This window comes from Lampetra planeri, chromosome 40 (assembly GCF_965212315.1).
Source record: "Lampetra planeri chromosome 40, kcLamPlan1.2.h2, whole genome shotgun sequence".
Taxonomy (NCBI): domain Eukaryota; kingdom Metazoa; phylum Chordata; class Hyperoartia; order Petromyzontiformes; family Petromyzontidae; genus Lampetra; species Lampetra planeri.
The window spans coordinates 1,849,638-1,863,667 of record NC_136146.1 but is presented as its reverse complement, the minus strand read 5'-3'; the positions used below and the strand labels follow the sequence as shown (position 1 = coordinate 1,863,667).

General features: G+C 47.9%; 1 protein-coding gene across 1 annotated transcript in view; it reads left to right on the top strand.

Annotated features, from left to right (window-relative positions):
- The window catches only part of LOC144731717 (contactin-4-like), a 151,097-nt gene that overhangs the window by 120,107 nt on the left and 16,960 nt on the right, over positions 1 to 14,030 (top strand). Inside the window, exons 15-18 of the mRNA XM_078612904.1 lie at positions 2,937 to 3,095; positions 4,881 to 5,030; positions 6,919 to 6,989; positions 9,357 to 9,591. Coding sequence (XP_078469030.1) covers positions 2,937 to 3,095; positions 4,881 to 5,030; positions 6,919 to 6,989; positions 9,357 to 9,591 — 615 coding nt within the window. The remainder of the gene's footprint in view (positions 1 to 2,936; positions 3,096 to 4,880; positions 5,031 to 6,918; positions 6,990 to 9,356; positions 9,592 to 14,030) is intronic.

Here is a 14,030-nt window from a genome sequence, read left to right as displayed (position 1 = left end):
TGTGTGTGCTGTATAATGAATGCGATTGCTTGGTGAGCCCCAATCTATGGTCCCAAACTTGATACCCTTAAAGCCCAAAGGCCTAACCGCACGTGGGGGACACGCGTTCGGCACATCGAGCAGTCGGGGTGCGGCGATGTGGTAATGCACCGGAGCACAGATGCGAGCGAGAGGAACGCACGATGCCTCGATGGGGATAAGTGGATTCAACGTTCGAGGCACGGCTCTGGCAAACGCGGGCCGTTCAGAGTATCGCCCACGTAATGATTTGTCGCCACCAGCCACGTAAGTGGCGATGTCAAGAAGTTTGGTGTTACGATTTTTATTTTGAAAGTAGGTTAATTTAAATTTCGATTTTAAGCTTTCGTGACTGCAGGGATTCATATTCTTGGTTTTTTAGGTAAAGTCACGTAGAAGGGAAATAATAAAATAAAATTAAAAACTATTAAATTCTCACGACGTTTCGATTGCAACACAAGCAATCATCATCAGGTGTGAAAACCACAGCAAGAAAATTTGAAAAGTTTCATCAGTCCACTAACCAATAGAGAGCTATTTATTTACGCACAACACTTTCCTTCATGTGAATCCATGAGTCGGAAAGACCCTAACTGGTATAAAAAAATAAAAATTATTTTTACGAAAAAATATAATCAACTTTTTAATAATATTAACATAAATAAATATTAATCTAAGGTCCAGCACTTCAATTGCTTGCTTATGCCACTGCTGGTAGAAGAGCCTCCACTTGAAGCTCTTAGAGGTCCACTCTAGAGGGTATTTTAGCCAACTCTTTCGCGCTGGCCAGGCACCTTGGAATACAATAACAATAATAACAATAATTATAATTTTGCATTTATTTGTCAGGCGCCTTCCACTAACGTCTCAAGGCGCCTTGTAAGAGGATGGGTGTACTCACATTTTACCCCACCACAAGCGACCCACCAGTCGACTGACACCGGTGTAGCCAATCACACCGCTAGCTAGAGGTCGGGGGATTTAAAATAGCTTCATCATCATTTAAACTGCCGCATCGAGAGATCGAACTGGTGACCACTTCTTTGGTTCTTTCGGCAAAGTCACGTAGGTTTAAAATAAAATAAAACAAATCACGACGTTTCGGGCGCAACACAAGCGTCCATCATCAGGTGGGACAGCATGCTTTGCGTGTGATGATGGACGCTTGTGTTGTGCCCGAAACGTCGTGATTTATTTTATTTTCTACCCACGTGACTTTACCGACAGAACCAAAGAGTATGGATTCCTGCAGTCACGAAAACTTCAAATCAAGACTGGCGACCTCTCGTTTGCTAACCATTGCAGCATGGCGGCATCCCTGTATTCAGATAAATGTATTGCAATGAAAAAGTACTCTCTATGAGAAAATACATTTTAACGATTACTTTTAAACTTCTGGAGTGCACATTGGGGTAATTGGTGTTTTTTCCAACATTGGTTAGCTGCACTTCACACAAGTTCCAGTCCACTTATATATCCTGTAAATACGGCAAGCCAATGGCCGTGTATTATCCAAGACATCTGAACAGACCACATCCACGATTGACTGCAGTGCATTGATATTCCAAGATATCTTACAGCAGCACAACCGACCGCCGGTTCGAACGGTGTGACCCAATTCCCAGCAGTATCCGAGAAGCGATCGAATCCAACCTGCCGATATTTTAAGATATTCGAGCTGCTCCCAGAACACACCCACAATCAAATGGAGCGATCCCTCATGGTGAGGCATCCGAATGCCACCAACAGAATACGGTGATTGGCAAAGCCTATAATCAATCAGCTTGAGGACAAGGTTGGTGGATCACAGTAAGTTTAAGCGATAAACAACAATTTTATTTTTAGCAAGTAAGGATATACAGATATTTTTCAGAAGCGTCAGGCCACAAAATGATAGCTCGACAAAGTGGCTTATCATGTGGACATCTATAGCAGCCACATACTCTAAACGCACATTAATTGTAAATGTGGAGGGGAAAAACCGGAGGACCCGGATAAAAATTCACGTGACCACGGGGAGAACATGCAAACTCCAAATATGCAGGCGTCAGGATCAAACCTACAACCTCTTGCACGTGATGCAGTGGAGAGCGTGGGTCTCTGTTTTATGATTTCATGGAAATTCAGTTGTCTATCCTCGTGTGCACGAATTTTCTCCAGGCAGTCAAGCGGCAGTCGGGTTCTGGATATCAGTAGTCAGTGGGAAATTATGTTTCCCGAGTCGAGCCCATTGAGCTTTTCAGATATTTTCAAGGGAAACTCGGCCAGCAGATGACAGCGGCGGCAGAATGTTACACCCGGCAAGAATATGAAACACCAATGCCCAATAAAGGAAATATGAATTCATATCAAAGCAGGAACGAGCATTGAAGCTCACCAGAGCTTTCCTTCATGCACACAACAAACTCTTTCGCTACATTAATATTGTTATCATTATGAGCACTACTTTATGGCTAATAAACAGACGTTCCCCTATGGCGAGAACAGCTCCCAGCATGGTAATGTGGAATGTTTTTATCGACGGTTTATGGGTGACAACGGAGATTAATGTCCCGCTCGGTACTCGTTTGAATTGCGATCCGCTTTGACTTGTCTCGACAGGGCAGTAAACGTCAATAACCCCCCCCCTCCCTCCTTCGACCTTTCATGGATCGGCCCTTCTTCATAGTAATGGCGCTTCTTCATCTGCTACGAAGACGAACCATGGCACGAAACATCGCCCATTTGTTTTTTTTAGGGCAGTCTTATTGACTGCAGTGTGTTGAATTTGAGGTCTTCCGCATCGCTGCCAGAATGGCGGTATCACGGAAAAGACCCAGCGAATGTCTACGCGCCAACTCTTAACGCCGCATCGGTGAATGTGGAGTATTACTCAAGTGTCCTTCTAACCAAAAAACAAAACCCGCTTTGCCAAACAGGTCCTCCAGGCCCTCCAGAAGGGGTGCTCGCTGACGATGTGACCGACACAACTGTCGTGCTGTCCTGGAGCCCCGGGCTAAACAACCACAGCCCCATCACTGCCTATAAAGTGCGAGGCCGAACGCCCTTTACTGCTGATTGGCAAGACGTCAAGACGGGTGAGAGAATGTCGCTGTCAAAATGTTCATGTCACGCAACCATTTATTTTTCTTGGGGCCACACGAGACCCTTGTGGTAAAGATCACTCCAGCAGAGTGACTGCGCTGCCTGCCACCTCTTGAGAAAATGAATAATTCCTTTCACTCGGGTCATGGAACAGTTACCTTTGAAGACACGCGTACCGGATATGTGTTCTAAGTTGGCATTGATGGTCGGATGTGATCGTGTGTTGAGAATGCAATCATACGTTGAGGATGCAGCGGCTAAACTTTATGCAACAGATCTGATCACATCATATGTTGAACTGCAGTGGGAATGTAATGCGTGATGCATGGCAATGCTGTAATTGAATTGGCTAAGGGTTTTGTAGCGTGTTCATTCATGCCTTGCCTCTGCATCAATCCTGAGCATTGACACATCGTAAACGTATCGTGTTGTAAGCATACTGATTTGTTGGTTTGCAGAAATTGGTTATGGTAATAAAACAAAATCTACTGTTATCCATCTTAATCCCGAATATAGATTTTATATAGGTGCCATCGTATAAAATGTTATGACATCAGATCAATCGTTGATGTTTAATTATATTTAAATTGAAATTAATAAAAATAAAACAATAATTTCATTTTTTACCTCCGTGACTTTACCGAAAGAACTAAGAGTATGAATCCTTGCAGTCACGAAAGTTTCAAATCTAGAATTAATTATATTTAAAGCAGCAGGCACGTGGATAAATACGTATATATGTTGCCAACTATTTAAAAAAAAATCATAATGAGATATCGCAGCTTCTGAAATATACAATTTGCAGAAAATGATATGGTTTCTCACATCAATCGGTCCAGTTTTCTGAGTGCATCTGAAAAATTCGGCCCTGGAATGTCTAATAGAAGGAGACAAGTCTAGACACAGCATCTCTAAATTAGGGACACGTGCGGTAAGTTCTTCGCGTTGAGCACTTAGAGGACAATGAGTCTTTGCACAGCTTGAAAAAACAAATTCTGGGACAGAACTCCGTGTGCCAAGCAGCACTATGATAAACTTAATAGGAAATGGCTTACTGTGAGTCTCACAGTATGTATATAGAGAATAAGAAACTCCGTACATTATTCTCCAAATTATAAGCCAACACTTAGACCCCCCCCCCTTCGCCTACCTCTCCCCCCGTGTATTTGAAAGCAAAAGTTTGGAGGTGCATCATTCGATCTGGAAAGTACATCGTCTTCCATTAGCTTCCTTTAAAAAAAAAATATATGTACATCTCTATGGTTGTTTAGAAATATATATGTACATCTCTATGGTTGTTTAGAATGACCTTGCGGAAGATGTTTGTCCCTCGCATTACATGAACACCCAGAGAACGAAAGACACCACCAGCCGTGCAGAATCATCTTCCGGGAGGCATCTCTCGCCATACGAATGCGGCACGCGTTCATAATCACGCCAGAGGACGGTTCCCCGTAGCCCTGTATTCTTCTGAATGTTAAGCACGTGTATTCTCGGATCTTTCGGTAAAGTCACGTAGAAGGGAAATAATAAAATAATACAAACAAAACATAATACAATTCTCACGACGTTTCGGCCACAACACAAGCAGCCGTCCGCAGGTGTTTTATTTTTATTTTTTTTTCATTTCCCTTCTACGTGACTTTACCGAAAGATCCAAGAATATGAATCCCAGCAGTCACGAAATCTTTAAATCGAAATTTAAGCACGTGTGTGTTTGGTAAGGACCACAAACTGTGATGTGATTAACAGTTTACACGATGTGCATTATTCAACAGATCCAGAAAATATCGCAGGCGACTCAGAAATGGTGATGGTGGTGGGACTGACGCCCTGGATGGATTATGAATTCCAGACAATCGCCACCAATCTCCTGGGAGACAGCGACCCCAGCGCGCCATCCAGGCGCGTCCGGACGTTGGCATCTGGTACAGCACGTCACCCCCCCCCCTCCCCATCACTTTAACAACATCCCAGTGCGGAGCAGCGTAGGGGTTTCTTGCTGGGCCACTTTACCAGGTCAAAGTGTCCCAGTGTCAAACTGCATCGGGGTTTCCACTTTAACTCCATGGGCCGGCTTCTAGGAATAACTGGAATTGACTGGAAGGCAATTGTATCTGCCTATGTTTATGCAGCCTTGAAGGTTCACTCATTTATTTTATCCAGCCCGGTGACTGAGCGGTCGAGTGAGCGGCTCGCAGTTGGAAGGGTTTGCGAGTTAAAATCCTGGTCAGTGGTTGACTCAGCCCATCATCCATCTGGGGTCAAAAATGGTTTATCCTGCTGCAAGTGGATTTTCTACCATTGGCTTCAGGGGATGTTAACAGGATATGAGCACGGCCTCAATCCTCATTTGAGCAGGGAATAACTTGGGCTTTGTTTTTACTCGCTGACTCACGTGGCAGCGGATGAGCACGCGATTCATAAGAGCCATGAATATTTTCAGAATGAGTCGCAGGTTAAATCAACAACGTCAAAGTGTCTTTGTGTTGCAAGGCGATCGACATTGTTTAACATTTATTTTAATATTACACTTCACGTGAAATAATGCAGCGATCTATATGCCATATCCTGCCATAGCTGACAACAGCACCATGGCAGAACTTACAATATTATTCAGAGACCATCCGAATAAAATGCTGATGGAAGGCTAAACTCAATTGTAACGATTTGCACCTAAAATGCACTTTTGAAGCTAAAACATTTCCCACTCGATTATTATAGTTTCCATAAGCGTGCACATTACTCGATTCTGTTATATCATCAGTTATGATCAGTCGACAGCTGCTTGAAGGCCTCCTCCCGTTGCCACCATTCCTTGTAGTTTCATGATGCAACGGTCCATGCAAACGCCTGCGTGCACACGATCTGACTTCGCCGCTCCATCTCCGTGGTGGTGACGTTCACGGGCCGTGTTATCTCCTTTGGCGGCCACCCTGTCACTAGACCTGACCATCAGCAATCATTCCTGTTTCGAGACATGTCCCGCTAAAGCCCACCTACTTTTCGTAACGGTCAACGTGATGTCCCTAATGTCTGTAACATCTCGGCTTTCACGACCAATATTATTCGTAACAGAGATTTTTTTGGGGGGTTAGATCGCGTAAATATAAATGCGTCGTTAAACCCACCACCACCCAACGCAAGCAATTAGTAAGGTTTGTCACGTGAGCAAAACATGGCAATTGGTCACAAAATTTCGATTTCAAGCTTTCGTGACTGCAGAGATTCATCTTCTTAGTTCTTTCGGTAAAGTCACGTAGAAGGGAAATAATAAAAAAAAAACATTTTAATTATCACGACGTTTCGATTGCAACACAAGCAATCGTCATCAGGTGTGAAAACCACAGCGATAAAATTGAAAAAAGTGGCGTTTTTTTCTTGCTGTGGTTTTTCACACCTGATGATGATTGCTTTTGTTGCAATCGAAACATCGTGAGAATGTTATTTTAGTTTATTATTTCCCTTCTACATGACTTTACCGAAAGAACCAAGAATATGAATCCTTGCAGTCACGAAAGCTTTAAATTGATCTGCCCTTGCTCTGCTTTTTATTTCATACTGGTCTTCCCAGTGCACCATCAGTAATTGTCACGGGTTATACAAACACCCAATGTGTGTTTTCCAGTTGTATTCTTCTAACGATTGTCGTTGATTGGTTATCAAAAAAAAGGCACTTCGCTTTTTTTATGTTTTACCTTGAGCCCGACTCCAAAGCCTTCTCCACTACGATGACGTGCACGGCGCATGCTAAGCGAGCGTGGGACCGTATACATTCGTATATCAGCCGTGCCGTTGTTTACGTTTCACCAACAGCCCCCAGAACACCTCCAAGTAACATCGGCGGCGGCGGTGGACACGCTCATGAACTTGTCATCACGTGGACGGTACGCGCGCCTCTGCACATCACGCTGCAAAGCCATCCCACCTGCACTCACATGCCCACGACCGAGTCACCCCGAGTGCACCCAATTTGGTCAGAGCTCAGAAGCTAAACGACGGTTAATCCTCGTGAGTACATGGATGGCAGACTGCCTGGCAATACCGGGTGGTGTAAGCTTTGGCTGCAGAGGTAAAAGGAGATGACGGTACAGCAATGCGTTCATGAATCTATCTGTGTGGAGCTTTAAGTGTCAACCCTTCATATGTACGGGTTTTCCACACGGGTCTTATGAGCACAGTTTGCACCCACGTGTGAAACACTCATTAATCGAATGAGCCAAATATCGCAATGCAAGGTCTCCCCCATGAATGTGTCTTGGCAGCCAATGGGGTGATTCATGATGGAATGAAGATAATTACTGTAATATTGCATATGAAACTGTAGCATCTTGCAATTAATTACAGAGAGAGAATAAACATTCAGCCTAAAAGTGATTTTTTTTAATGTATTATTTATTTTACAGGATGTTGGGGTATTATGAACCCATTTAGGTGGTATATGGACCACGCATTGAAAGCCACTGAACCAACAACCTGGGCTCATTTAGCTTGCTATCCATTACCGGTCAATTAAATGTCCAGTGAGTCAGACTGGAGGATATCGCACACTTACTAGGCAATCACCAGGAACAAGAAAAATGGGAATGACTATCGAGTTGCCTTATTGGCACGCTAATGTGTTTCCTATAAGTAGCAATAGCAAGTTGAAAATAACATGCTAAAGGTATGCACATAATTGCCCTTTACCATCATAATACACATACATTCCTATTTACTTTAATATATATTCTAGACTCTTTTCATATTACATAACAAGTAGTTACCAAACGCAGGGATGCCTGCCGAGGTGTAATGCTTAGCAGGCTGGACGTGCAACCCAGAGGTCGTCGATCTATCTCTTGGCTCGGCAGGTTGAGACGATGCGGAGGAGTTTCTTAAATGACCCACGCCTCTGTCCACCCAGCAGCATCAGTGGGTCGATGGGCAGGTGGCGTGTGGTGGGGGGCAGGGTGGGTACCGTCACCTCTTGCAAGGCGTCCGCTCAGTGTGGAGCAAGTGGAGCAAGTGGCCTCTAGAGGTGTTCATCTCGAGCGCAGGCCCGTTCGCCAGCAGCTGGGCATGAAATAAATGTTTCCAGGAAGTCCACCGTTTCCTCTTTTTTGTTCGTCACCAAAATTTTTGAATGAATCTGTGGTTAGTGGATGGATCACAGCCGCGATGATCGGCTCTGTCAGAACTCTGACGCCAGTGCGACTGATATCCTGCTTGTGAAAGCGGGGCAATCAAAGGGATTAAAACGAGTTTTCCAGTGTACGAGAATTCATGCCCATTCACCAATGGTTCTGCAAAAAACAAAGGCATTGATAAATGTTTCACTTGCGTCATCGAGCACCACAGGCTAATTACTTTTTTGTATACTTAATAGTCATACCTGGTAAGTGTGAAATGTTGTAAGAATAGCACACACTTGCGAAAAGAGATATTAATTGAAATGTAATTTTACACTTTCATTAACATGCACAGCCTATGTGCAAAGAGCGCTAAATTTAGCATTAAGTGTGAAGCACGTTTCAGACGTTTTCAGGCACAACTTTAATTTCATGGGTTTTTTTTAGATTAAGGTGCAGCCCTGCAGGTTCTTGTTCATACCACTACTGGTAGAAGGGCCTCCACTGGAGGGAGCACTAGAAGGCCTCTCTGAGCGATATTTTCGTCGACTTTTCCAAGGGGCTAGACATATTGGAAGAGGTGAGTTTAGCCACTAATTACTGCAAAATATGCGACGTGCGAATCGAATCACCGCCTTGCACCCAAGTGTCATGAGACTCATTTGAGGCTCTCCGGGAGCAAACGATCAGAGTAGCCAAACTGCTGGGTAGACCAGCTATGGTAGTATTGAAGAAGAATTGCCCAGTGATTCAACTGCCAGGCTGGGAGATCGAACGGGCCCCCTCTGGATTGCAGTTGGAAGTGGGCCAACTATTACACCATGGGTGCATCCCCCAATGAAACGTCTGCAGAGAATAAATGTTACAAACTGCCGACTAATCCATACTCTTTGGTTCTTTCGGTAAAGTCACGTAGGTATAAAATAAAATATAAAATTAATTAAATCACGACGTTTCGGAAGCAACACAAGCGTCCGTCATCAGGTGGGAAAGCCAGAACAAGAAACAAATTGCTGTCGTGGGCAAAAGAGCAGCGATGTTGCCGAAAGAACCAAAGAGTATGGATCATTGCAGTCACGCAAACTTCAGATCTAGATTTGCCGACTAATCCGTTCGAACCTTTGCTGCTGTTTGCATTTGCAGCCCGTGGAGAGAACGCATCGCTACGGGCCCGATTTCGGCTACATCGTGGCCTTCAGGGAGAACGGGACGATGCCCTGGAGGAAAGTCACAATTCCGCTGGCAGAGTCCTCCAGATACATATACCGCAACGAGAGCACCAAGCCGTACACGGCCTTCCAGGTCCAGATCAGGGCGTACAACATGAACGGAGAGAGCGCCTTCAGCGACATCACCATCGTGCACTCGGCGGAAAACGGTAACAAGCGCCTACGATTTGTGCCGAAGCGTATCCTGAACATCCACCATGTGCGCACGTACGTTGAACTTCTTGCGCGCCGTACGTGGCCCACCGTGCTCAATCGGAGGTGCAGGGGAAGGACAACAAACTGCAGACGTGCAGACCGGTGTGATGTGACACCATTTGATGCAACATACGTTTAGATACAACGTACATTTATAATAATATAATAGTAATATATACAGCCCCTTGTCAATCCACTGGGGGATGAAGGTCTCCCCCAATGCTGCGTCAGACACAGGAGTTGTTTGACCATACTTCACCACGCTGGTCTATACAGGTTGGTGAACGCGATGCCCAGGACCGGTTTAGATGTCACTCGCCACTGATGTCAGTCATGTCCACAAATCACACTCGGTCACCGGGTTCACAGTGTGGTGCACTGACCGCTGCACCACCACTCCACTTGCCATATAAAAAAAAAAGCAACTGCTGTAGTTCATAACTGACTGTAATCATGCTCTCCAAACATGCACATAGGGCTGCACACAACATGAATGCAGAGTATTCCTGTCATAATGTGGGAAATATCTTGATGCCATTGTAGTTATTGCAACGGTGGGAGGTGCGATGCACTGCCGTGTTTACTGAGTCCTGACGGGGTGGACATACGCTGCCTGACAGGATGCGGATTGGGTGATAGGTTTGACTCCATGCATTCTGGACAAAGGGTGATTGAGGGATTGGGAAATTGCACGATGCGGGTCCCGAAAGAGCCTGGAAATACAGCCGAACTTATTATTTTGTTTCCGTCAGTCAGCGAGTCAGCCTGACAAACGGTATTTGTTTGTATCGAGAAAAGTGCATGAGGATATTCTTCCTGGCCTGTGATCCCTCCGAATTAAGGGGTGGAGGAAGCTATCTTAATATAGGCTGATGGAGTACAAGTGTAATGCGGGCGAAAGCGACCTTCCGGATGTGACGTCACGAGGAGGCGGAGCCAGGTGACGTGGGTGAAAGGTAGGGGGTCCTTAAGCGGGTAAACCGGAAGGAGAAGGCAGTCGGGGTGTGAATGGAAAGGTGTGGGGCCACGCGGGCGTACGAGCCGAGGGGGCACCGTCAGAAGCGGGAGCCAACCCTGGGAACAGTAGGGAGCTACTGGGAGGTGTAAAGCTGCAGATAGAGATAGGCAGTAAGGCTGTGTGTGAGGAGCAGCGGGGTGGCTGCCAGGAGTCGCAGGAGCGACGAGAAGGCGAGACAGCACGAGGCCGTCAGAGCTGCAGCAGGAACAGCCAAGGGAGCTGTGTGAGAGTACAGCAGCGGAGCTGCTGTGGGGCTGCAAGAGCGACAAGAACAGCAGCGGGGCTGCTGATGTGGACTGGAGTGACATCGGAACCAGCACAGAGAGAATAAGAGAGACAGCCGTGTGGGAACGCAGTACGGACCGAATAAAGGACACTGAGCCAGAGATCGTGGTCAAGTCTTTTATTACACTGGGGTCAGAAGTGAAACGGCATGTCTAAGCAAGTAAGGAAGAAAATTCCCCCGGCGCCAGCATCGGCTTCTTCGTCCGACGACGACGAATTCCCTCCGACCACGGATTTTGCTGGGGTGGTGGAGGAGAGCCCTGCTGAGGCGAGCACGGGGACGGGCGTGGAAGATGTCGGCGCGATGGCGGGTCCGTCAACAACATCGGACGCTGAGCAAAGATGGCAACAGGTGGCAGAACAACTGGAGACACTCAAGGACGTCCTGGCACATCTGTGTCACCTCGTTACGCCAAGGACGACGATGGAACGAGAAGGTGCTCCACGGGCCGCCACGTTGCCTGCCCTGCCGCCGCCATTGGCCACGCGGCAAGAAGACGCCATCTTGCGCGCTCCGCGGCGCCAAACCGCCATCTTGGCCACACCGCGGGCCGACGCCATTTTGAATTTACCTCCACAACAACCATCATTGGAAGACGGCGTGAAGAGGAGTCGGAGTCGCCACCTTACTACAGTTAAGGAATTCTCTATCGGGGGCGATTGGAGCGCTTTCGCCTGCCGATTTTTGGCGGCGGTTCGTTCAGCAAGATGGACCGATGCGGAGGCCTTGGAAGTGTTGCCGACTCTACTGGACGACGAATCTGTGCGATTTTTCCATTCCATAACGGCCGATAAGAAGAAGACTTTATGTGGAGTTTTTGAGGAAATGGCCGACGCCTATGAGCCACCTGACGACGCGCATCGGCGATTCGCTCAACGACAACGAGCACCCGAAGAATCGCCCGTGGCGTTCAGGGGTGCGGTGTTGGAGCTGGCCATGGCAGCATATCCTGACACGCCACAGGATCTGCTCGAGCCCCTCATATTGGGAAAAATGCTGGAGCTGTCTCGGGATCTGGGGATCCCCATGCCTGTGTGTGGGCATGAGAAGCTCACGTCCCGGGCGGCAGCAAAGTGTCTGGACGCGCAGTTTAATCTCCGTCGCTGGAAGCAAGTGGCGGCATGGACGGGTGGGCCCGTCAAGGAAGGAGGCGCGATGGGGTGGGACCCCACAAGGGCGATCTATGTGCCGGATGAGCGGGGTCCACAGGAGCTGACGGCTGCCTCCTCTCCATGGCCGGGACGCGGAAGGCCGGGGCCGCGCGCTACGCCATCGGGACGGGGCCGCCGGGATGCAGGACCTGCGCTTCGGCGCAACCAGGCCGATTGCTTCCGCTGCGGCCGTAGGGGCCATTACGCCAAAGATTGCTGGGCCCGCTTCCCGGGTCCGCCGCAGCAGGAGCCCACAACACCGGACAAGCCGACCAGGGAACCTCCGAAACAGGCATGTCGGCACGCACCAGACACTCGGCAAGGCTTTACACCTCACCCACCACCTGTGTTGCGCGATCCTATTGTTGTTGTTAAAGAAAGGCCATCGACGGGGCCTTGTCATTCAGTTACGCAGTGGCGCAAATTGGCACGGAGAGTTGTCGCGGCCGCTACGGGTTCGTCCACTGTACCGGGGTCCATACAAGGTGTGGACGTGCGCATTTTGGTCGACTCGGGAGCGTCTGCGACTATTATATCGGATGTCATTTTCCATCTGTTGGGCATTCCGCCGGGGGCTGTGCGTCCGGTTTATGGGTCTTGCGTCGCTGCAAACGGGGGTAGTATGGGGATTGTGGGCCAGGTGGATGCTAAGATATCTATAGGGGATGTGTCGGCTTCGGGCGTTGTGTTAATATCGAGATCTTTGGCGGTTCCTTGCTTACTAGGCACGGATTTTTTGGCTAAGATGCCCATTTTGATTAAAATCAATGAGAATTGTATTGAATTGCCGGGGGGCCGTCGAATCTCGTTTCTGCCGTCGCCCTGGGGGCGACCTGCTTCGGCCGTACAGGTGCAGGCGCTGTCCGTCGCATCTGTGGACATCCCACCTGGTTCACAGATGCTTATACCCTTGCGGTATCGGAAGCCCCTGCCCAATCGGCTAGGAGCATTAGGGGTCTTGTTGTCACCATCCGCCACGATAACAACGGGATTGGCGTTAGTTGGGGCACAGACCATCGTCCGGCCGGATCAATTACCGGTTTTACAGGTGCTTAATGCGGGGGTGGAAAACATCCGTGTTCCGGCCGGTACGGTTGTGGCACATGCCACTACGGCGTTTGCGACGCACGATTGTCCGCATCGCCGAGGAGTGGTCGCTGGTGTTTCCGAGCCAAGGGGTTCGGATAATCGTTGGATCGCTACCTTATGTGACGAAAATTCTTCCCTGTCCGTGGGGCAACGTGATGCGCTGCGTAAATTGTTGCTGACGTATTCGGATGTATTCAGCTCCGACGATTTGGATTTGGGACGCACATCGTTGCTTTCCCATCACATTGAGACGGGCGACGCTGCCCCTATTCGGTTAAATTCGCATCGGATGAGTCCAGCGGAGCGGGAACACGTTCGGGGGGCGGTGGAAGACATGTTGGCTGCGGACATTATATCGCCATCTAACAGCCCATGGGGCGCTCTTGTGGTCTTGGTTAAGAAAAAGGATGGCAACTTGAGATTTTGTGTCGATTTCCGGAAATTGAATAAGATATCGGTGGCAGATGCGTACCCCCTGCCGCGTATGGACGACTCCCTTGACGCATTGTCGGGGGCTAAGTTCTTTTCCACACTGGACCTCTCTTCGGGATTTTGGCAGCTTCCCCTTGACGAGTCCTCACGGGAGAAAACCGCATTCCGTACGCCGCAGGGGTTATTTCAATTCAACTGCCTCCCGATGGGATTGAATGCGGCCCCTGCTACGTTTCAAAGATTGATGGAGCTCGTTTTGACGGGGTTGCAGTGGGAGACGTGTCTTATATATTTGGACGATATTATTGTGTTCAGCCGCACATTTGAGGAACATTTAACGCGGCTGGAGACAGTGTTCACGAGGATGCGCTCTGCCAATTTGAAATTCAAACCAAAGAAATGCCACCTACTGCAACG